The 26,323-nt window shown below is 37.6% G+C and overlaps 1 protein-coding gene across 1 annotated transcript in view; it reads left to right on the forward strand.

Annotated features, from left to right (window-relative positions):
• The window catches only part of LOC117714091 (uncharacterized), a 280,965-nt gene that overhangs the window by 206,372 nt on the left and 48,270 nt on the right, over positions 1 to 26,323 (forward strand). Inside the window, exons 17-19 of the mRNA XM_076939837.1 lie at positions 1,159 to 1,411; positions 7,439 to 7,602; positions 21,958 to 22,117. Coding sequence (XP_076795952.1) covers positions 1,159 to 1,411; positions 7,439 to 7,602; positions 21,958 to 22,117 — 577 coding nt within the window. The remainder of the gene's footprint in view (positions 1 to 1,158; positions 1,412 to 7,438; positions 7,603 to 21,957; positions 22,118 to 26,323) is intronic.

The following is a 26,323-nucleotide window of genomic DNA, read 5'->3' on the forward strand; positions in this document are numbered from 1 at the left end:
AGTTTCCAACGTAGAAAATATCAGTGTGCTAGCCTGAGCTAATTACTCACACTTTTACCCTTCATTAGTAAAGAAAGTCTAGGTTCTGTTTGTTTTTAACTCCATAAGATGGCACAGAATATTGTGACCGTTCATTTTAGTCAGTTTCTTAAGCAAGGGAGTTGAACTAACACACCATTTGGGGGCCTGTTGCGTAGATCCAGTCCTGCCTCACACAGGACATCTCAGCCATGGGCTATAGCAATAACAACACCAATAATGAGCTCTGACTTTGCCTTCACTCTGTCAGGTCCTATGCTAAGAAATCGATATTGTTCTACTTCATATCCATGACAACACAAGAACAAAGCCTCAACCTTTCTTTGAAGAAGTAGTCAAGGAGTGGATTAAACCTCTCTCCAGTGGAGTTCAGTTCACAATAAGGGTGAACTGAGTCCCACGCAGTTTTACACAGGCCAAATTGGAGAGAGATCTTCGCACTAGCACAATTCTTACATGGCAGGGACTGATGATGTCAACGCCACACTGGAGGCGGCCTAAGTTCCTGGCTTGAGCTGTATTTAACCCACAGGGCTGAGACTTATGATGTTAGCCCCTAGCTATGAAATTTCAGTTGTTAGTGATGACTGTGTTTTTGATGTTGGAAGTTGGAAGTCACTCCAGAAAAGCCAGAAGCAAAATCAATAAGCTTCAGCCAAATTCTGAAGGCTCATGAGATCTATGCCTATCTCTCAGGTTTTACAAGGCTTTGACTCATTAGAAAATTCACTAGTGTATTTTGCATTTAAAATTGACCACTAAATATGTCTTGTGTACTACAGAGAAGTTCCTGTTTTTCAGATAGCTCTACTGAGATCTCTACTGAGTGGCTCAAACATGCTCAATATCTTATTTATTTATTTATTTATTTATAGAACAATGAATGGGGTAACTTGCATTTCTGTCGTTGTGAAATATCCTAGTAGTGTTTAAGAACAATAGAAGATTTCTAACACTCAATTTCAGGTGCCATTTTGGGTCAAATATTTTTTCTTTTTATTCTCTCCCCCCAACCCCTGTCTTGTTAATCAAGAAAGCAAAGCACATGCACCTGTCGATCATTTGGGATACTTGGCCTGCATGTAATTCTTATTGGATGCCTCTGCTTTGCCCCTACAGATTCCAGTTTCATTCCTACACTGTTGAGCTCTGCTACCCGACTTCTTCAGTTCATGTCGGAGAAGAGCTGGCTGTGATTGTATTGGGGCCCTTAGCTCTAAACACAATCACGTTCCCCTTGCTTCTGATCAGATGGGGCTGTCAGCTACTGTTTTCCTCCTGCCCGGATGCCTTGTCAAAGTTAATCATCGCAATGGGACTATGGACAGTTCTAGACCCATTGGCAGTGTTTCTAGTGGATGCTTTCCTGGGGGTAAGTCAAATAAAATAACCAAGATATGAATCCCTGGCATGCCATTCAGCTTAGTGCATAACTTGGTTGACGCGGAATGTTTCGATGATGATGTCGTTCAGTATTCATCCAGAATTGAAGTTATTAAGCTGGGCCACATAAGAAAAAAAAAATCATGGATGTCTCATATATTTGATTCAAATTTTATTTTAACCATTACAAATAAATATTTTTAAAATAAGTAGGGAAATTACCGAGAAGATAAAATGTAAACTAGCTCTCACATTTTCAAAATTATCCCTGAAGTCCTTTGTTTTTTTTACATAAAAATAAAAACTTTTGGTAGCTTAAAAAAACCTAATGATTTTTTTTTTTACAGAAAGACTTCCCAGAATAGTACTTCTCCCATAGTTCTTTCAGTGCAACTGGCTGCCTATCTGCGTTCTGAGGGGACAGCCTTATGTAACAAATATAAAGGCGAGAGATGAGAGCTGCCGTAACATTTTGAAGTCATAACTTTTCAAAAGTCACCCCTCAGGCGTTTGTTCCAACTTTTGTGATGGCTATGAAGTGACAAGCACATTTCACCTTAAAATACAGCCTTAGCTCTCTGAACGATTCCCAGGGATGTGCAAAGGTGCCTGAGGAAGGCATAGGACCGAGTTCTAGGGATAGGAAAAGAGTTTGCTCCTTTACTCGTTGTACAATTTCTTCGTTACATATGTGTGACACTGAGTCAGTGAGGTAAGTAGTCCTCTATGTTACAGTTGAAAAAGATAGTTACATAGGATTTGATCGCTGATCTGAGGTGCCACATGTCACTCATGCTGTGTTACAACTAGGACCCAGATTTCTGAATTCTGAGGCTATTTCTTCCATTGCATCAAAATCTCATCTGAAAACTTTGAGTTTGTAAAGTATGCAGTTTCTTGGCTTATACTACTGATCATTTTTCCCATACTGGGGGTCAAACCCAAGGCTGTACACAGGGTAGACAATCACTCACCTACTGAATTATATCAACGGTGTCTGAAGTAGGTAGTTCCTAATCTTTTTTTTTTTTTTTTTTTTTTATTGGAACCTATTCCAGACCTTAGTGAAAACAAAGCTTTCTGGACCCTGTGTCACAGTTTCTCTCTTAGATGGCTACGGAGTGGGGAACAGAGTTTTGCTTCTACCAAATTCCGAGATGATGTGAACCATGTTAGTCATGGACCACTGTTTAAGAAACTGGGGTTTTAGGTGCACAGGACACCTTGAGGGGCATACTGGAAGGACCCAGGAACACACACACACACACACACACACACACACACACACACAATTTGGAAGACAAAAGGCCAGCATACAGATTGCTCAATGGCATATTCTTCACTTTTCTATCCATTATCTAGGACTCTAACCAAAGATAAAGTCCAGCATCTTTACCTGAGTTTCTTTTAAGTTGCCCAAAGTTTTATATTTGATTATCAACACACAATTGAAGACAGTGGCCAAAAAATGTGATAATTCAACCCAAAACACACTTTAACCAGGAGGCAATAACATTTTAAGCCATTTAAAATTTTTTTTAAAAAATGAAATTTTAAATTAAACATTTTGTATCTATACCTGGTGATAACATAAAGCTCCAAGCAAGGGCAGGTGGCGGTTCTAAATTAATTTAATGTGATACTTACTCATAAGATAGTCTGAAGTCAAGCACTGATGTTCTACATACGATGTGTACATGGAAAGGATAGAACGAGTTTAGTCTATATCACTAAACTAAGAAGATGTTAGTGTTTTGGGGGTACTATACTGTTAATTATGTCCAAGATGACTGCTCTCAATCACATAAAATTAAAACTAAAGGGAAAGTGCAGTCTACTATGCACTCCTAGGAACACTGTGCACCTCAGGTGTCAGAGCAGGCAGCTCAGGACAGAAGAGCCTGTTATTCCACTTCTATTTCTCCCAGGCTACCATATGCTACTCCTCTGCCTCTTACACTTGAATGTCTATGAGCCTCAGGATTGTCATTGTGGCTTCTCAGGAAAGGCCCATAATTCTGTATGGGCTTATGTGATGTCGGTGATGCTAGTTCTCTGGACCACTTCCTAGGTCAGATGCTACTAAATACCTTCTCTACCACTGCTGTTTTCTATGCTGAACCTTTGCTCCCTGTGGATTGCCAGGACTAGGGTCCTCGAGGCTCTGAATCCACTGGTATATTATGAGAATTTTGAGTACTTAAATGACCTCTGCTAGGCAAGCTTAGAAGTGGTGGTATGCAATTATAGAATCACACCGTGGCAGTCATTTAACATTATTAAAATGAACTTCAAAGTGCACATGTATTAGCCCATGAGTGTGTTCAGGTCATCTTGCTGCTACGGAAGCATGTGTATTTAACATGTATTTTGCATGTATTTAACATGCAATACATACACATAAATTCTTCTGTTTGTGTGTGCCAGATGTGACAGCTTTCTGAATGCTCAATGCCATTATCCACCTTGCTGACATGGTACAAGAGGGGACTATTTGAACCAGTAGTGTACTTCGTCTCTAGTTGCTTTCAGCATGGCAGGCGCCCTCATTGTGAGTCTAAGCGGAACTTGTGATTTTGAGTGGACAGAGATAGATACAGCTGGAATCTGTTCACAGTCTTACATAGGGGTCTCCAGACAGGCAAGGAAAAGACGGTACTGTTAAGCCTGGTTGAACAGGAAATGTAAAGATGCCATCTGCATTATGGGAAAACCATATTCTGAGGTATCTCACAATTTCTCCCAAGGGCCTGATTGGCATATCCAGCAGGCATAGTCCCCATGCTGAGCTTACTTCAATGCCACAGGGGAAGTCAACTGAGGAGGATAAGCAGCTGTCCTTGATTGTCTTCTGAGACCTTCTCAGAATGAATGTCTGTGGCCCATAGGGAATGGCCTTCCTTATTCCAGTCAGCTCCCTTAGGCAGAAGAAAAGCCAACCAGACCACTGTATGCAAGGCAGCCGATGAAGAGAGCATACCTAATTGACTCTGATGTCTCCGATGAAATCTATAGGAAGGCAGCCTCCAGTGTGACCATCTCAGAATGGCCTTACCCTGAAGAAGCTGACAGTAATGCTACAGGATGAATCTAGTGTATTTTTCCAGTAGCAAAGAAAAAAGTTATGTTTATCCCATTTCTACAAATCAATTCTCCAGCTAGTGTCTTTCAGCTTTCATAACTTTTCATCTACTTCTGTTACTTTTCCTCAGGATGTAAATACCTCCCAATAGACCCCATGTCCCAACAGTGTTTCCTTGGGGAGTGTATTTCCAACTCATAATTTTTGGGGGACCAGTCAAATTATAATGCTTCCATAGAAATGTATGGAGTGGTGGAGGAAAAAAAAATCACAGAGTTGAAGGCATGGGGAGCTGTTCTCTGGTCTCCAGACTGCTATTTGTGATGTATATAACACTTTCAATTTACACATGAGCTCCATGTATAAGTGAGAATGCATAACAACAAAATCACTGCATTTATCTGCCACTATTGCTGGATGAAACAAGTGAGATTCTAAGTGGGAATAAAACTTGGTGAATTCACACATTTCCCAAATGAATAATGACGCAAAGGGCATAGTGAGGTGATGAGTCTCTGCTAGGAGCAAAACACACAACGCAAGAACATTGTTCTGTTGGTTCAGACAAGAACTCATGCTCTATATAGGGAATCAAAAGCCCACAGACACTGCATGCATGTTGAGTGGTAAAGGATGCCATTTTATATCCATGGCTTTCTTTTTTAATCACTTAGATCTTTGTTAAAGAAGTGGCACCTTTGACAGAGATATTGAAAACACACTTGACCCTCCCACTACAGTTCAGATTCTGAGTGTTCCTCGTTGGCTCACATTTTGAAAGCATGGCTTTCCAGTCTGTGTGCTAGCAGGAGGGGATGGAACCTTTGGGAAGTGGAAGAGAGTTAGAACATTTGAAGACATGCTTTTGGAAAGGGTAAGCGGGGGCCCTGATTCCTTCTCTCTAACTTTCTCCTGGTCTCCATGAATTCAGCAAGTTTGGTCCAGCATGTGCTTCCTGTCATGACATGCTCCCTCATCTCAGGCCTCACAGCCTGCTGACTGTGGGCAGAAGCCCTGAAATTATGTGCCAGAATAATACTTCTTCCTTTCCAAGTGTATGGCACTTGGTATGTTTGTTTTTTGTAACAGCGCCAGTAGGCGATGGTACCTCTGCTGCTTGGTTTTGTTTTGTTTTCTTTTGAATTTCTTGTAATGTTTCTTCACCATATGCTATTTAAACTTCCCTGGAATTTTCTTTTTTGCCCTGCAGTGCGGAGGACTGACAAGGTCTTGAGCGAGCCAGAGCAAGTGCTCCATGGCTGAGCTACATCCTACCTTCTTGTGCCTTTCCCTTTTTGAGATGAAGGGCTTATGAAGTGGTCCAGATTGACACTGTGCTCACTTTGTAATGTGATCAGACTCTGAACTTGCCATGCCTCTCCTGAGTACCTGGGATGTAGACCTGCAACACAAGCTTGTCTGGATTATCCAGTATAATATACATGCTTACTACCAGGCCCATTGACTTAAAAGAGAAACACAAGAGCCTAGTGTCTTACATAACTTTACTTTCTTTTATTTGGGCAGAAGAGCAATGAACAGGCACTCAATGGGTGAGAATCAAATTAATGATTGGCATCTGCTATTCCGATTATTTTATTGAATTCAAGCATATACTGTGCTTACTTGTTGTTTCCCTGACTCAGCCTTTTATCTATTTCTTTTTTTCTTTTTCCTTCTTTCTTTTTTCTTTCTTTCTTTTTTTTTTTTTTTTTTTAGATTTTCGAGACAGGGTTTCTCTCTGTAGCCCTTGGCTGTCCTGGAACTCACTCTGTAGACCAGGCTGGCCTCAAACTCAAAAATCCGCCTGCCTCTGCCTCCCAGGTGCTGGGATTAAAGGCGTGCGCCACCACCACCCGGCCCTATTTCTTGATTATTAAGAAACCGGACAGAGAACCAGGAGAGGAGTTACGCTCGGCAGCTGTGACCCACCTGCTACTCAGAGTGCTAGCACTGGTCCATTCTTTGCCAAATAGAATGATTAACAAACACAGAGTATAAAATAGAAGCTCTGATGGGGTGAAGAAACAGATAGTTGATAGGTGGGACTTCTGAATTCTAGTCATTGCCCAATTACCAAAAGATATTTTGGTGCAGGGAAAATACAAATTAACCTGCCTAGTCTTCAGTTTCCTTCTCACATATGTGATTTGGATTAACTTCTTTTAAAAGTGCCTCTTCGAACTATATTTGCATAATTGCCAGTTTAAGCACTAAAGAAATGGTTCTCTCTCTCAGCTTGAAGAAGAGATTTCTACTTTAGAGTACTCATCACTTCTACCTGATATCAGGAGAATCACATCTAAGGGACATTCATGATCCATACAATTCTGAGGTCAATGGTGTCATATGATGACACTGTTTATACTTTACAATACATAATTGTCTTTAAAAACTCCATTAATTTGCATTTATTTATAATCCAGTATGGAATATGTATTTCCTCCTCTCAAATCAGAGCATGTTTTTAAATTATCCTAATGTAGACTTTAGTTTTCAAGCTCACATGAAATAGCCTGGGAACTTTCTGTTATAAGTTTCTAAAATAAGCCATCCCTTTTATGCATAGCACAAATTAAATTCCTATCAAATCTGCTTCAGAAATAAAGGAATCTTTCCACCATCACATTTAATTTCTTTATATCTTGTGCTCATTAAATTCACGAGTTAATAGCACATAAATAAAACATGCCTTTTGCTTCATGATTTGCACGTCAAGTGCATGCACTTCCAAGCCTTGCAATGGAAAATGAGAAAAATCTGCTAAACCAAGCACGCAAAACCCACCCTATTTTCTCTTCCTTTGTGCAATTTTCAGTACTTACAAGATTTAATTTAGAAACAAATTATAGTACCTTTAAGTTTCATGTCCTTAAATTAATCTGACATGATGATGTCTCCATCCTTATTTTAATCTATGCTTCCCTTTCTCAGCGCCTTGCACATAATGGGGAGACTCCTATTGCAGATGCAGCTAAACTCTACTGGATGTTCCTGAGAACCAATCAACCAGCCATCCTAGGTGCTCTGATCACAGTGGTAGCTTACACTTTGCTGTTTGTCATCTCTTCCTTGATTTTATACTTGTATTGCCTCAGGTAAGGTGCTTCTATTGCTATGTTCTTCAGCATCTAGTCTTGAAGTTGAGCTGTAATGGAAGGGAGGCAGGAGGGAGGGAGGGAGGGAGGGAAAGAGAAGAGATTAGAAGCATCTAACTCTTCGAGCAGAATTTCCCCTAGTTACGTACAATTCTTTACATAATAAAAAAGCAAAAAATAAAATAAAATAAAATAAAAAATAAACTGACTTGACTTTGGGAGAAAAGGTCTAATTTTGCTGAGGATTATTGTTCTCATTTTTCCAGAGTAACAGAAACAAAGAGTAATTCCTTGACATACAAAGATATTCTAGGAAAGTCACTGATGATTCTTTTTCCCCTTCCATTTTTCTTTCTTTTCCTACTTCTCATCTGCTCACAAATCACTGTGAGTAGAATAATCATCTAGCTTTCGTCATGAGTATTCAGATGATCTAGTTGTGCTAGTTTGACAATTAAGCAAGCAAAGTGTGTGTGTGTGCGTGTGTACACATACATGTGTGAAAACACCATAAAACCAATACATACAAAGAAGAAAAAAATGCTAGGAAAATGAATCTGACAGCTGTTTCCCATGCTGTGAAGATGCTCTTCAGCTGAACAACTTGCTCTAAAGCTCCTTTCAAGGCCATATGACATGTTTATTTGACTTCTGGAATCAATTCAAATCTATGAAGTTATTGCTCTGATGAACCTCATGAAGTTACCCCTTTGGCTTTTTTCTATTTTTACAGATTTAGTTATAAAAAATATCCATTTTTCATGGATATTTGTGCATGGTATAAAAATGTAGGTCTATTTACCTGCTTTGCTATTGAGTATCCAGCCAATCCACCATTCTATAATAAAGAAGCCTATCTTTCCCTGATACATTGTATCCAATGTTGGAAAGCTAAACACTGTGTAGTTATCACTGAATCCTCCTGTCTCCTGTAGTGGTCAGGGCTTGCGTTTATACTGATGCTCTAGATGTTACTATAGCTTTGTCATATAGTCCAAACTCACTTTTGGGTATAAATCCAAAAGAACTGAAATTATTAGAGCATTGTTCATACTAAGATGTGAAAAGCACCTAGAAGTCTCTCAGGAGAGAAATAGATGATGAAGCATAAATATGTACAATGATTTGCCACAAAAAGTGAACAGAACATTGTGATGTACAATAATATGGATGAGAATTGAGAACATTGTGTGAGAAGTAAAAAAAGCCAATCATGATAAAACAGAACAAAACAAAACCAGAAACAAATACCTCATTATTTACTATGGTGAGATGTCTAAAACCATCCAAGCCAGAGAATCAGAGTAGAATGGTGGTTTTCAGGGATTTATGGAAAGGAAAGCAGATGATTGCCATTTGACAGTTCTATAATGTCAAATGCTTAAGTGGTAGAAATATGTTGCACAACAATGTGTGTATAATTTATGATAAGGTGCTGTGCACATTGGAGGGTAGATCTCACATTAAGTATTCTTACTAAGATTTAATTTAAAAATGCAGTAAGAAATCAAGACAATATTTTTGGGAAGTAGAGGGAAGATAAGAAACCAGTGTAAGTCCAAAGAAGGCTAGTGTAAGAGCTGAAAACTTCAATGGGAGTCGTCGGAGGTGATCATTGATATTTTAATGTGATTTTGGCCAGAAAAAAAACAAAGGCATGCATGGCATCAGGCAAAAGAAGAAGTAAAAAAGTCACACAGTTTTGATGAAGTATGAAACATTCTTTGTGGAGTCAAAATATTGCAACATGGCAAGAGAACACAGATGAGATTAGGTTGATAATGTGCTCATAGACCATATGTCTAGAGGATTTTTTTTTTGATCCATGCTACAGAGTTTGTATTCTTCTGTGTAAAAATGAAGGGAGTATGAGGGACTTTAAACAATTTTTATTTTAGGGAGATCATTCCAGTAGTAGAAATGGGGTTGGATTTAGTGGGTGGTGGATGGAAAACAGGAAAAGCTCAGCAGAAAGCCACTGTAATTATGTGAACAAAGTATAACCAAACCTTAACCAAAGTGAATGGCAATGGAATGGAAGGTGGAGGTGCACTTATGAGATGCTAAGGATCAGAACAGAATTGGGGTGGGGGAGCTAAGTTGAGGGTAGAGAGTGATGGAGAGGATGTTATTTCACGTAAATTCAGCCTTTAGATTTGAGCAGATGGGGGTTGGCTATAGCAGTCCACAGGCAGAGATTATTAATAAATAAGAAATAAATCATTAGGGGAGTTAAAATATGAGTTGAATTTTCATTCTGATTAAATGTTTTTGAAGGAATTTCTTTCTCTCTCCCTCCTTCTCTCTCTCTCTCTCTCTCTCTCTCTGTGTGTGTGTGTGTGTGTGTGTGTGTGTGTGTGTGTGTTTGTGTGTTAATGTGTTGTAGGTACTTCTAAAGGCCAGAAGAGTATGTCTGATCCCCTTGATCAGGAGTTATAGGCCATTGTGAGGTGGCTAAGGTTGGTGCTGGGAAATGAACTTTCTGCATGAGCAGCAATTGTTCTTAACCATTAAATGATCTCTCCAACCTCCACCTTGAGATATTTTGATGTTTCTAAGGGAATGTATCCTATAAGAACTTATGCAGATAAAGGGCAAAGAAAGCATCTTTGACTAATAATTTGCCTTATTGAAGCCTTGAGTTTTAATACATGGCAGGAAGTACATTATACTGCAGGAGATGCACTGAACACAGAATGGTATTACATGGCCAATATTTGCTTACTTTTCGTTTTCTTACAAAACTGCACACAAGTGAAATGTAGTTAGAAAAAGAAGCCCTTTATGTGTGGATAAAATTTGAATCTATTTCTATGTAGAAATCAAATTTCCACAAGGAAGATCACTTTTGAGAACACCCAAGCAAAGCAGATGACTAAAGTCTCTGAAGACACAGCTATAGCACAGGTGCAGACAACTTTGCATGTTGTAGACAGATGTTGGCTCATGTTGTGCAGAAGAGTGGAGCCCTGGTGAATTGCAGATGCTTGGAACAGGGAACAGAGGGGATTCTCATATGATAGTCATGGCTGGAGGAGTGGAGTCCCTGCTTGAGTTTCCTTTCAGTGGACAGAACATCACATTCAGTGGCTGTTACATCGCTAACATAGCTTGAATAGAAGTCCCAATCATTTAGAAAGAATTGTATTGTTTTGACCCGGGGCTGGTTTGCATTTTGACATGTCATAAGGGGTATTTGTCATTTTTTAGGGGACTTACTTTCCTTGGCAAAGGAAGAAGCCTTTCCTGATAATTCAGTTTACATTTGAACACCCACTTGTAGTGTGGCCCCAAGCAAAGCTGTTCACATACTAGATGATCAGAGTTTTTCTTGTATAACATGGTGAAATATAACACACAAGCATCGATTTTGTAAGATGACACACATGAACAGTCACTGGATTCTTTAAAATGAGTAGTTTCCAAAAAGGTTAAAGAAATAAGAGCGTAGGTCATGAAATTGATACATCTGTGATTTGAAAAATTACAAGAGACTATTATATATCATTTCTTCCAGCATCAATGACTCTCTTCTCAGCTAAAATGTTTAGAGCTATATTCTTCACTTGATATCTACAATGTAATAATATAGATTATTTGTGAAGTATGAAAAAGTGAGCAGAGAATTTATCCACCATAAGTAGAATTTGTTTTGATATCAAAGGACAAAAGGCATCCAAAGCCCTGTAGAGAAGTAAACATCAGAGCAAAGGAAAGCTCAGTAACAGGTAGAAATGGATCAAGAGGGAGGGTAAGATGGATGGGTTATATGCACATCATAGATAATTAACCCAAAAAAATCAGCTTCATGAACTAGTGTATTTCCTTAGGCTTAGTTTTTATTGGCCTCTATGCCTGACCTAGCCTGCTAGAACTAGGCATGCTCAGAAATCCCAATCAGGGCTCTACTTATATTTTAGAAGCTAATGTTTTAGAACAAAAAAGTCAACTCAATGCATCACCTAAACAATCTCTCTTTGAACCATTTCAAAATATCTTTCTCTGAGATGGCATGGTGCTGGGTAGACCAGTTCTCTGAAGGAAGCACTGCCTACAGCAGATACATACAGTGAATAAAGTGGAGAGGGTTTTGTTGTTGTTGTTGTTTGTTTTGCTTTGTTTTCTTGCATGGATTTAGTAAATAGATGCAGAACTCATAAGAGCTTATCTTAGTGAAAAACGCCAATGAAGATTTCTGCATGCTATCTGATGGGGGTTGACATCTAGTCAATACATACAGGCAATGATCTTTGTACAGGATAATCAACACAATGCAAGAATGAATGGACCTGCAAGAATACAAAGGAGACAGAGGCGGTGATGCTGGCTGTTAGCAGAGAATTTGGTTTAGCTCTGGGCATTGGAAACTCATCGTTATGGGAACTGGACCCTGCTGAGATTGGCTGAGTAGCTCTCATTGCTCCAGGAGTCTGGCTAATTTGTTACTGAAGGATTTCAGTGCTAAGAGAATTTCTGTTCCCCATGGTTCTGATGAGAGAGTTCACTGAACAAAGATTTTGACTCTGCACAGACTCTTAAGAATAAGTATACTTATTTGGGCTCAGTTTTACAATTTTTTTTAAAAAGGCATTTGTAGTTTTTTATGTTTCTTTCCTTATTATTGAAAGAATCACTGCTATGTAGAAAATGTTAAAAAGAATTAAAAAGTAAATAAAGACCATAATAGTTTAATCATCTAGACAAAGAAAGTACTGGTAAACTTTGAAATAGTTACTTCCTTCTCTGATATCCTGTGTATTTAATTTTACAAAGTTGTATGTACACCATAAGAACAGATTAGGTATCGTTTCCCCTTAAAGTATGATAAAAAATTTTACTTTCTTTACTCAGTTTTTAAACATTTAATGTCCATACATTTTACATAGCATGCTGTATGTGAAGTATAAAGTATATAAATGTATTTATTGTCGGCCAACAGATATCTTCACATTTTTCTGCATCTTATAAATAATTCTGATAGATCACTGAAATCACAGAACCTTACTCACATTTAAATTATTCTTTGAATAGGATCCTGGAAATGCACACACAGGGGTTGAGAAGAAAACAGTTGTACATTTTTTCATGAAGAATTATTTTTAGATTTTGAACTACTTGAGTAGGTGATAACATTTGTGGAAAAATGTAGGAGGTAGAAGATTATTATAATGGGATGGTGATCTAGGGACTTTTCATAGGCGTGTGTTTCCATAGCAAATGAAAAGAGGTAGGAGAGGTTGATCATAATGTGTCACACAATGCTAACGGAAGGACCAGAACCCCGTTGTTTTTCTAAGTGCACATTTTGTTATTTACTACATAATCTTGATGTGCTTATTACTGATCTGTCTCATTCATCTCTTTTTTGTGAATTGCTCTTTAAACCTTCCCTTTGTCTTTCCTCTAGAGATCATTCCAGTACTTTTTTTCACTCAGTTATGACTCCCATGTATAATAACAGTGTTAACTCCTTAGAGTTTCAACAGTTTCTTCACTTCCTAATTGCCTTACAATTTGCATTTGACTTAAAATGAAGATATTTAGCAGAGTGTAGTCACTCCTACCTGTAAGTCCATCACTAGAGAGGTTGAGGCAGGAGTTAATTGCCATTAGTTCAAGGCCAGCTTAATCTACATAGTATCTGGGCAGCCTAAAGTAAAAAGCCAGACCCTGTCTAAAAAGAGTAAGGTAAAACAAAATGGTAAGGTGTTTAAAATTCACCACCAGAAAAGCATTTTTTCCCCACAAGTGTTATAACATACTCAGGTAGCTCAAATTTTAAAAATAATTCTTCATGAAAAAATTTACAACTGTTTTCTTCCCTCTTATACAGTTTGATATTTTAAAATTAAATTTCTATTGTAGGCCACACACACCTCATTTTGTGTGGATAATCAATAGCTAAGCAGAATGTCTTTTTATCTTTTTATCATCCTGGCCTGTTAATTGATATAATACGAAAATATGAGTTATTTTGTCATTCAGTCTTCTTGGATTTGTAAAGTGATTTAAATCCCTCATTTTGTGATTTCATTGTGCTACAGAATGAGCTTCCCTTTTCTGTAGCCTCTTTTATAAAATTTATCTTTTTATTAAACTTTTATAGTCAGTCCCTATCTCAGTATTTAGCCTTGCAGCAAGCAAATGAAGTCTCTGCAGACATTGTTTGCATAGTTTAATTGTAAAACCTTTATCCGAATAATATCAAAGATCTGCAGGCCACTTATATGTTTGTTAATATTATACAGAGAATTAGAGACCACGATTTAAATGTAAGATTCATTTAAGAGTTTAGATTCCTGGAAGCTGTACACAAATGTAAAACACTGGTAATTAAGTTAATTAATTTGGGGGTGAGGTTGTATCTTCTTCATTGTTGAGTCAACAGTTCCAAATAGCATTATAAGTTTTAGCTGCTGCTTTGGAAACTTAATTTAGATAAAAAATAATTTAAGGTCCAGTTTCAATGAAAATATCATGAGCATATTACTGTCTGGGAGATGCATGTGAAATAATCAAAGATTTTTCTCTCTTATAAATCATTTTTTGCTTACAGTGATTTTGTGTGTGTGTGTGTGTAAAAAATTTTATTTAACATCTTGATAAAAAAAATTATAAAGTTTTTGCAGATAACCTAACCCCAGCAGTGTTGCCTGGTTCATAATTGTTCTCTACCTGGATTTACAGAGACTGCATGGGAATAAACATAGCTCTGGTATTTGGGTCCTACACTGTTCTTCTAAGTCAGTGGTTCTCAGCCTTCCTGATGTGGTGGACCTTTAATACATTTTCTCATGTTGTGGTGACCCCCCCAAGCATAAAAGGATTTTTGATTTTCACTGAAACTTCACAACTCTAATTTTGCTACAGCTAGGAATCATAATGTAAATATCTGTGTTTTCTGATGGTTTTAAGTGACTCCTATGAAAGGGTCCTTTGAACCCTGCCACCCACAGGTTGGGAACCCCTGCTTTAATTAGTATGAATGTCATCAGAATTGCTCAGTGCTGTGGGAACATACACTTAAATCCTTTCTGCCTCTATTTGTTAGAGCCCTATAGTTTTTGGTATGAACAAAGTACTTATTGTCCTCCTGTCTTGCCTCAGCAGATTTCATCCTCCCAGATGGATAGGATGAGCTAGGGCAGTATAAACTGAATATCCCTCCAAGGGGCGTTTTCTTTTTTTTCTTTCTTTTAGAAAAGATGTAGTAAGAACTGGGTGATATGATATGTGTCCACTTATAACCTCAGAATTTAGGAGGTTAAAGGAGGGACCTCACCGCAAGCTTGGAACAGTCTAGGCTACATATTCAAATCCATCCCAGTGCTTTATATTGAGAGCTTATTTCAAAAACAAAGTAGAAAATATCAAGAAAATATAACTTTTATAAACCTTATCACTAAAACAACTGAAGCCTACAAGTTAGTCGGTTAAGAGGAAATGACTAATTGGTAAATCTGCCTCTTGGTGAAGTGACTTCTGGTAAATCAGTCTTCTTCTAATGCCTCTGGGATAGAAGAAACTAAAGCAATAGGCTAGGGTTTGTCCTTTCATACCATGCATAGAAGACCCAGGACATGTGAGTTTGGCTGGTGGCTGTCAGAAAGGTGTGTCGAGTAGGATTGAAACTGGCAAAGACTGCCTGATATAGGCCAGTCTCTGACTTGAGCTGTTTTGGGGTCACTTGGCATGAGGAGCTTCCATAAGTACTTTCACAGAAGCATTTGCCTCTGATAGCATCATTATCAAGGGACAATGTCAGTCTCCCTGTCTTCAAATACTTTTTCTGTAAAGACTTTTCCTAAAAAACATTCAGTAACCATATCATTAAGCAGTTGAAGGGCTAAACAAACACAAGCATCTTCATTTTCAACTAAGAACTAAGGATAGTTCTTTGTGCATTAAAACAAAACTAAACAGTATGTTCGGGTCACTCTACCATTTATTTTAATGTCACATGATTACTCAAGGTCATATGTTACAGACCAAGTAACAGAACATTTTTGTACTGAGTTGCAAGGTGTTTGACTATTCTTTTTGTGCTGAAAAAGAAGTGCCTAGAATATAAAAACATTGTTGAATTTGAAATTTCATAAATAAATAACCACGTTTATTTATAGGGTGAAGATACATCTTTCCTTTCATATGAAATATAACTGTCAAATTACTTATTCCAGTGGAGGGTTTTATGTTTGTAAAGCTCTTGATCCTCCTCCCAGCATATGATGATGTGTTCAACACACGTCACAGCTCTCTTGTGAGTTCAGTCACCTTAGCAATGTCAGAAGAATCGGATTGAAGTTTGAATTTTCTGCCTTATACCCTTAAAAAATACAGCATAATATGTTTGCAATGGGGGTAATGCAAAAATGTAAAAAAGTATAAAAATGCAAACAGGCAAGGCAAATGATAACTAACTCACAGAGGCCCTACATTCACTAACTCTCCCCCTGACAGCTCTCTACTCTAACATGGTATTTCTAAGTCTCAATTCAACAATCCGAGCCCTCTGCTCTGCCTCCCTGCCCAAGTGATGTTTTCCCACTAATGATCTGTTAAGTGGGTTAATATGAGCCATGCTCACATGCTAAACACTTCAGATGGGTTCCTCGTGATGCTGATGTTGGTCACACTTGCTAGGGAACTGTGCTTCATGGTGGCAGACAGTGTCTCAGTCTTGGGGGTGGGTCTGACACTCTGATACTCTGACACGCTGACAGTCTTCTTGGTCATTGGCATTGGTCATAACACCAGCACTGTGATCAGCAGTGTGCTCTCCTGGTGGCTAAATTTACGAAAGTGAGTTTAATTGCAGAAAGTGCTGCCACTGTTTTGGTTGCCTTTGCAGAGTGAGTTTCTCTGGAACAGATCTTAAATCAGGTCTATCTGCATAATGCGAAGCCTCAGTGTCCTCAGAGAAATGTCAGTCACTGTGAGCTCACACTAACAGAGCTGATTCTTCATGTCTGGCCCTTAGAAAGAGCAGAATCTGAAGCCTAACCATGATATGGCCAGCTCTCAAAATATACTCAGAATTCCCAAGTACAGAATTTTTTTAAAAATCACATTCCATTTGGGTTGGCTTATGACAATGACATGGCTACCTCTCACACTGCATGGCATTGCTCTTGGCAGTGAGCCCCTAAGTATGACAAGAGAGGCACAGGTAATGAAATCCAAAGACAGCAAATTATATTCCATAAAAATTGCAGGTTTGTACTTATCCTACGGAACAATAAATTATAAGAATACAAAATATAAGAAAATAACAAAAGGCTTTTTATCGAATATCCTGGTTGAACAAGAAATACCTGAAATGCCATAATGAAAAGGTAAGTAACATTACTCAAAGACTGGAGGAGACCTTTGTTAAAGATATATCAAAATGGCCAGTAAGCATGAGCTGATTACTAATTAATTGAAAAATGAAGATCAAAACCACCATGAGTAATGACACTACACACAGAAAGTCTATTACTAGCAAGAGTGTTGAAAAAGGTCTGAAGGGGTTAGAACTCTTGTACACTGCTGGGAAAAATACAAACCAATCCTGCTTTTATACCAAACAGTGTGGGTGGCAGGTCCTTAAATAACTAAATCTATAATTTCCGTTTAACCTACCATCCTATTTCTGCATGCATAACCCAGAGAATTAAAGCTGGATAGCTAAGAGATGAATGCTCCACTTCTGTGCTGCCTTATTCACAATTAGCCAGACAGAAGAAACCTAAATGTCCACCAGTAGATGAATAGTCGGGTAATGTGAACTATGTGTACCCTCAAATAGTATTTCTCTCCATCATACAGTACAACCTCAGTCAGCCTCTGCCTTGCCTATATTCAGGCTGGTGTGATTTCTGGGCTCTCCAGTCCTGTACCTTCCCCTAGCCTGGAATCCTAAACGTGTCCTACCTTTGTTGACTGTACATCTGTCAATCTATGTACTCCCAGCATGGAGCATGTAAGCCATAAGTGTTAACTGAGTGAAATAATTAAGGAGTGTAAAGAGAGGGTGATTGTTCCCGTATACTGTGAGATGACACAGGTGTTAAAAGTGTTCACCCCGATATATAGGTCCCTCTGACGGCTCTCTCTGGAAACAGAGTCAGGAGAACATAACGACTGTGTATCCCACTGTGGAGACCTTTTAGTTTTGTTAATTTGTTTCTTTTTCTGAAATTCTGTTTCCCCTCTTATTTCTTCTGTGTTCTTTCTGAGATTTTTTTTTTGTTTTCTTCCATTTATGACTAAAAATCAGACTCAGAGGCATTCCATTTACTATTAAACATAGTGGTGCCTACTCAGTGGTTTCTAGAAGCATGAACCAATCTTCGTGTATAACAATATTTGGCTGTGGTGTGGGTGTGCCTCATTTAAGGTTTTTGACAATCACACTGAGGACCATGTGTATTTCAACATGTAGTAACAATAAGAATGGATTTTAGCCAACTGACTATATTCTGTCTATTCAGAACCTTCTCTAATGTACTGGTACCAGGAAGTACTCACACCAGAGAAACTGACAAATGACACCTTTTTGATGTAAAGCCTGTGTTTATACACATTTGCATTTAAAACAGTTAAAAGTTGCAGATTCCATTTTTTTTTCCTCAAAACCCTTAAAATAATCCAGTACCTGCTCACACTTGTCCTTTTTAGCTTTGAAAGAAATGTCACATATTGGGTTTCTGGAAATGACCCACATTCCAATATGAACAAACATAGCATCTTCTGCCACTCAGCAAGCATGAATTGCTGCATATGTAGGGCAGAGGGCAGAGGGCTTGGCAAATTGCTTGGTTTCATTGGCCGTCATCAGCACCTGTGGCAGAGTATGTGACCTATTTCCACAAACAACAATGCCCAAGGCATCGCAGACAGGTGGACTGCAGTTCCCTTTTTAATTACATTTTGAAGAAATAACTTAAAATACAAAAAAAAAAAAATCATGCATTTTGAAAAGTCCTGTTGTTAAAGGAAATCCAGGTTTGCAATGATCACCAATAATGCTGTAATTTTATTTTATTTAATTGATGTCAGAAAATATTAGCTTCCTCTTAAACACCTCAAATCTGCAAAACTACTATAAAAATTATGTATACCTCTCTTAGGTTCACTAGTTGGTATTTGTATGGTTGCTTTTGCTCTCCCTGTCTCTTGCTCAGTTGGGAGCCAGTGTCTTTCATTGATATCATTTTATCTGACACATATACACATTTAAAATGGAGCATACAAAATACTCTTTTATCTTGCTAATCAATGTCACCAATACACAATTTTAGAACAAAACTAGAACTTTCTTTTTTTCTTTTTGAAATGCACCTAACATCAGCTTTTTCAGGACAACATGAAAAATAAACATTCAAAAAAAAAAAAAAAACCAACATCAAAGAATAGAAGGCCTCATATCAAAAAGAATAAAATCATGTTTGGATATGTGTTGTATTGCATAAGAAATTATATAATAAATCTGTATAACCAGGAATTTTCTCTTTATTTATTTTTATCTACATATACAACCACAAAGTATCTTTTCCTTGTTTGTGTAAACTCGCTTTATAGAGCTGTAAAATATGCAGAAAACTAATAAAGGTTTGTAAATTGACTCATTAACAACACACCATGGAGCTTTACATTGGAAAATGCCACCCAAAATGGCAACAAAAAATTAAATATGACTAAAATGCAATTAATCTTTGCACAGCTTTCCATATTCCAATGTGCCATTTTGTTCTCTGTCAAAACATTTGTTAACTGTCCTGCAGTTCCAAGCTTTGATGTTTACATAATTATTTTTTCACATGGAATAAAAGAGAAATAAAAAGAAGACAGACATTTTCTGGGCAAAAGGAACAGAAGCCAGCAGAAACAGGACTGCGAGTCCTAATTAATTCAAAGTTAATTGCATTGTTGATAATCCTTAAATCTTCATATAGAAACTGTTTACAACACCAAGTTGACAGCAATTTAACTGCGCTAAATCACCATGGCAACAGAAAGATGTACCTTATATTGAACAAACAGAAGAGAATGGTCAAGAGTAGTTCTTGCTTAATAAGCCAACTAGCAAGGTATTCAGATGGCTGAGCCAGAATCTCAAAGCAGAGCACAACAGTGGAAGCATTCCAAGATGGTGTCAAGCTGGCTGGGGATGCAGGTATGGGATGCAGGATAAGCATTTGTGTTTGTGCCGCATATGCGAAATCTTGGGTTTGATTCCCATCAGATGTAGATAGATAATCCCATTAGCTATCAGGTTACATAGCTACTCCTGTGATGAATTCAAAGTCATTGAAAAGGAATACAGATGCATAGATTTTATTCAGAAATGCAATATATATATATTTTTAAAGGCACGGGTACTATTTTAGAAGAATCCAGCTAGAGGTAGTTAAATGAAGCTGTTAGTTATATGTGTTTCTTTGTTTGAGACAGGGTTTCATTGTATAACCTGGCTGGCCTGGAACTTGCTTTGTAAAGCAGGCTGGCCTTGAACTCACAAGCAATCCACCAGCTTCTGCCTCCTGATTGCTGGAATGAAAAGTGTGTGTATTATCACACCTGGAAATATGTGATAAAACTTGAGTCAACAAGAAAAAGTAAAAGAAACTTTGGACCTAATTCTTTTCCATTCTATTTTTGTTATGTTTTTAAGAATAAGCCTAATTTTTTAAAAATTGTAGACTATTAACATATAATGTTAGGATTAAATTAAGTTTTGGATAGCACAATATAGTGAAAGTGACTACCATTATAATGAACAGTCAATAAACTCTATTATGAATTGTCTGAATTAATTAGAAGAAAATATCATTATTCTGATCAGAGAAGTAAAATGCTTCCAGTTTTCTAACTGGTATGTTCAAAAGATAATTTCTGTACCATGGCTAAGTATATTTTTCTTGAGAATGTTATATATGAGTATTGTATTCACATACCCCGCAACTCCTCTTGCATATTCCCTCACATGATAGCCTCTTCATTAATTATAACTATTACATACACACTTGTATATGGATTTACACACACACACACACAGACAGAGAGAGCGAGAGAGAGAGAAACCTCTAACTCCATTTAGTGTCATTCATATGTACATAAGTTTAGTGTTGATCACTTGGGGTAGAATAAACTCAAAGGGGCTTATCCCTGAAGAAGATCAATCCTGTCTCTCCCAGCAGTCATTAATTGCCTGTAGCTTTTTATTTAGGAGTAGAGCCCTGTGAGCTATCTCCCACTCACACTGGTGTATCAACTGTGGTTGTCATTGTGTTGATCTTGTCTAGGCAACCATACTGAGATACCATGGGTGTGGCCACCCCGACATATATAGAAGACACTATCTTGTAGCAGACACCTTGGTTCTCTGGCTCTTACAATCCTTTTGCCCCCCCCCCCCCCCTATAATGTTCCCTGATCCTTAGGCATGCAGTTGTAGATAAAAGTCTTGTGTATTCTACAGTCAGAAGCTCTTTATTTTTTTTATTTTATTTTTGTAGCAGATGGAGACCATCTACTGTCTCAGAAATAAATAAGTGGCTCAAATGCAGAGGACAACTGTCTAAAAGTCTTTAGAGTTCAATACATACCATAGTTAATTTTGAAACTTCTGGGTAGCATATTGACACTGATCTATGAGGGTCCTTGGTCTAGCCCTGAGTTTACCACCTCTATTGAAACTAGGTCTGGGTATGTAAGGAGAGCCAAAATTACAAAAAGGAGAAGGATAAACAGGCTCTTTCTTTCATAGTTTCACTGTTACTTTGGGATTTAACAAGTAAATTAAAATAAACACACGTGTATTATGGATAGCATCTACATGAGATCTTAATGGAAGATGTTCTTAAACACTGACTTACTTAATGTCTAAAATATACCTACAGATGTTACTTACCAGTGTCAAGGAATTTACAGGGCATGAGGAAGGTGGGTACAGAATGGAGAGGGGGGAGGTATTCTAAAATCAACTTAATGGAAGAAGAATGAATCAAAATTTAATTTTCTTCAGAAAAATTACAAATATTTACCTAATTTGGATGTCCAATTAAAATTTGTGGCCAGATATTCCTCAATTTTCTGCAGTCTGTTGGGCATCACAAACTAGTTAGTAGGAAATAATAGTATAACACCCAGATTACATTTGTTGGATTAGAATATGCAGCTGAGAAAAAGCTTTAAGCCATTTCTGGAAACTTAATCATCAAATAATTTCTGAAGAAAAAGAATGAGATGGATGAGCTGAATGAATAGATGTTGACAAGAGAAAATTTCAACTTGTTCAATACTTGAGAAGAAAAAAAAAAAAAGAGCATTTGGAAAAATGAACCCAGCTAAGAAATCCTCTTTTCTTAGGTTGTGCAATGACTCTTGGATATTAGATGCATTTCAGAGAATCCACAGTGAAGAAGGCAAGTTCTTCATCCCACATGATTTGGAAATCTCCAATCAGGAGCTGAGTCACATTGTGAAAAGGTCTGAGCAGTGGAGAGGAATCCATGGTGAGAGAAGGAAGGTAAGTGGGAGTGAAGCTGTCCTGACTGTGCAAAAGAACTCCCCTGCCCCCAACCCCCTACCCTCCACCCCCAACAACCCCACCTTCTGACTCCATCCCTCCCTTCCCCCTCTCCCCCACATCAGAAAGCTGTGCCTTCTCTCATGCTGTTCTGGAAATGGTTCAGGATCTTGCTTGGTACCACATTATGAATTTGGGGATTTGATACTATACTTGTTTCAGTTTATTAGTCAAAACGAGGTGGTTCTTAGTGTAGACTTTATTATTTTCACACACATGCATGCACACACACATACACACACACCACACACACACACACACACACACACACACACACACACACACACAGGGATAGAATTCAATGGAGTTTTGAATAGGCAGAAGGAAGGAAATAAATTTCCCCCTGTAGTCTCTTATTGCCTTTCTTAGTGAGTCCTTAGAGTCTTTTTCTCACGTAGGTTTTCAGAACAGCCATTAAATAAGTGATTTTAATCTTTTCAGTAGCACTGGACATTTTCTTCTGTGGCTTTGTCTCTGTCATCAGAGTCTGTGTACCTGTTTTCCTTGCTTGTTTTTACTCTACACACTGCTTTGATCAACTCCTTTCAAAGTATTGTCCACCCTGTTAAAGGCTGTCACATATACATATGTGGCCACACCTCCCTCTTGAGTCCCAAAATATATGCCACTAGCTTATTTTGATATTTTCAGATGCATAGCTCAAAGATAAACTACTGCAGTTCAACCCAAATCAATCCCAGACTTGTTTTTTCCTTAAAACATGCCCTCCACTTGGATCAGGACACCAAAGGAATTATACTCAGATGGTGGTTGAACATAGAATTTTCATCTATTCTAAAGTGCAAAGGACCAGAATGCAGAGTTGTTGTTTTTTTTTTTTCTCCAAATCTGCCCTCATCCTGTTGACTTTTATTTGAGCAAATCCCAATGAATTTACTGAGATTTTCTTCTCTAATCTGTTTTCCTTTACAACATAGATGCAGGCCCTTGGTGCCCACTGAGACAGAGCTGCAGGACCTGGAGAACAGCAATGTCTATTTGTAATTTCACCCTGCTGCTGCCCCATTTTCGCACTGTGGATTCCTTCTCTGCTCTGGTTATCACGATTTTTCTAACATGTAAATGCAACTCTGCTTTTCTTCCCGTTCACTGTTTCTTGCCGACTTGTTTGAGTCACATCTCCTGCATCTTTACCCCTCTCACCTCTTTCCAATCAGCGTGCATCTTTTAAACAATGCAAATAATTCATAAAGGTATGAACAGTTTCATAAACATATGTGTTCAAGGTCACATGCACTCCCTTTTAAGGGAGATTCACTAGCTTGTATGCATGGTAAGACGAGTGCCACGTTCCAAGTCTTAAATCCAAGGGCCTTCTCTGTAGATTTAATCCAGATATGACTGTTTTCTTTCGGTTACGACTTCTTGTCCCTACCTGACTGTCCAGTGTTTCTGACAACCCGAGAATGCTCATGGGTCCCTCTCCTTGTAGATTTAGAATGATTTCTTCCTCTTTATATCATCTGTGTCTTTTAGTACATACGTATTAAATATGTTTTAATATGTTCGTGAACTATTGGCATATTAGTTGTTTATTGTGATAAAATACCATGACCGAAGACAACTCAAGTGTTCCTTTGGACTTATGATTCCAGAAGGCTAAATGCCCATGATGGTAAAGATGGCATTGGACTAGGAACAATAATTTGAGAAGCACATCTCAACCACACACAGAAGGTTGGTTGAAAGTAAAGTGGGAATGGCAATGACTGTATCCCCTCAAAGATCATGTCTAGTGACACATTTTTTTTTTCAGTGAGGCTCCATTTCCTATAGATTCCATAACCACCCACAAACAGAACCCCAACTGGAGACCAAGTGTTCGAATGCATGAACCTATGGGAGCACTTTTTATTTAATTCACCATAGATGAACATACTTACGTTGCCCATGGAATGGACATAGATAATGAACCTTATCCTTTTAGCTACTTAATAGAGATTTAAACATTACCTTAGGAAACTGCAGGATGTTTTCCTTCACTAAGGTGTATGTGTCTTTACTTCTGCTTTATAGTTAACCTAACAGGGGAACTGACTTTTCTCAGATCACTGTCCTTGTCCTGAAGCGAAACAGATTTAAGTCTACTGTGTATTCATCCTAGGTTCTCGATGACTTACAAAACATGTGTAAAGGTCCAAAACAATTGAAATTAATTATTCAAGACTACTTCCTCTCTGTGATAATTTCACAGTGCCTAGGGTCTCTATAAAGAGCATTTTATTTCATTATTAAGTTTCACAACATGGAAGTTTAGAAACTTGGAAGCTATCCAAAGTTGAGTACCAGAATGATCTGATATGAGCAGCAGTAATTAAAAAAAAAACCAAGAAGACAGAAGTAAACATAATTATTGTGATAGATATTGGCTCTGTTTAGCAAAGGTGTGATAAAACTGATACTTTAATGCTAGAAGGAATATTGAAGAAAGTCACAAAATCACTAATGTTTATGTTGTCTCTTACAAAATTACTTAGCTGATTAATATTGGAGGAAAAGTAGAACTTGGGAGGAGACTTTAAACTTTGAGGGGCAGTAACTTTTTGCATTCACATTCAAATGGAGCAGGGAAAAACCAAGTAGACTAAATGTAATTAAAGTAAGCAATTTAATCAAAATGATGGTAGAATAGGTTTTGATTTAGATGCAGTTGGGCCATATGGCTATATAAATATCTATTATTCTCTTGACAATGCATATTGACTCAGCTTCCATTAGGGTAAGAAATATGAGTATGCTTCACAAATAGCTTGAAATACCACAGAATACCTGTTACTCTATACTGAGAGCATTATGTTTATTAATAACACAGAGACACTTTCAAGAGATGCCTCAGAGAATAAAATTTCTTGCTCGTAAGGCTGACAGCCTGGGTTTGTTCCCTGGTACCCATGCTATAAAAGCAGAGAACCAACTCCCACAAGTTGTTCTCTGATATGCACATACATGCTATGGAACACACACACAAAAAAACCCATGCATACAAATGTATGTACATATAAATGCACACATGAATAAAATGTAATTTTTTAATTAAAAAAAAAAAAAGGCCTGAAAAGGATCAGTGGGTTGTAGTGTTCTTCCTAGGGATTCCAGTTTGATTCCTTGCACCCAAATCTGTTGGCTCACAACCTCCTACAACTCTAGCTCTGGGTGGGATCTGACACCTCTACTGCTGAAGTCACCTTCACTCATGTTACGTAACCTCACAGAGGCACGCACACACACATAACTGAGAATAACAAAAAATACACATTTAAACATTTTAAAATAAATTCATAGACTTATCTTTGACTTGTTTGTTAGGTCTCTTGGGTCCTGAATATTTGTGTTTTGATGCCTTACAATTCACTTTTCATGTGACCCTTCTTATGTTGTCTCATGTGTGCTTGGTTAGTCTCTTTCAGCAAGGAACAATTGACATGCTAATCTCAAGATACAATACCAGTTTAACTGAGAACAAGTATTTATAACCTGAAATACCAAATTAAGAATGAAAGATGGGTTTTAATATAAAAACATTTCAAATGTGTAAACAAGAATTCTTTTTGACATTCATTCATTTATTCATTCATGTATTCACTAATTGTGTGCATACATATCTAAATCACAGTTTACATGTACAAGTCAGAGTATAACTTACAAGAGTTGATTCTTTAAGTTCATCATGTGGGCCCTGTGGAGGTTAAATTCATGGCTTGAGGCTTGGTAGCAAGTGCCTTTACCCATGGATCCATTTCACTGTGGCCTAGAATTCTTGCACTCTCATATTTGATTGAGAATTTTGTCATAATTCCATTAAGAATACAAGTCTCCTTTTTTATGTGCTGGAAAAATTGCACCATAAATGGACAGTTTATAATATGCTTAATTTTCTTTTATTAAATTGATAAGTGCAAAATCACAAAGTGTGACACTATGCTATGAGCCTAACATTGTTGACTTTTATAATTTTCACATTTTCATTCATATAATTTTTCATTTGTGCATTGACAGCCAAGAAGATAATTTCAAAGTATTTTAGCCATCGTTATTTTTTTATAAGGAAAGGTCACTTTCAGTAGTCAGAAAAGACATCATTCTATTAAACTAATTTGCCTACATGCAAATTTTGTCATTTTTACC

The sequence above is a fragment of the Arvicanthis niloticus genome, chromosome 8, assembly GCF_011762505.2.
Source record: "Arvicanthis niloticus isolate mArvNil1 chromosome 8, mArvNil1.pat.X, whole genome shotgun sequence".
In the NCBI taxonomy this organism is placed as follows: Eukaryota; Metazoa; Chordata; class Mammalia; order Rodentia; family Muridae; genus Arvicanthis; species Arvicanthis niloticus.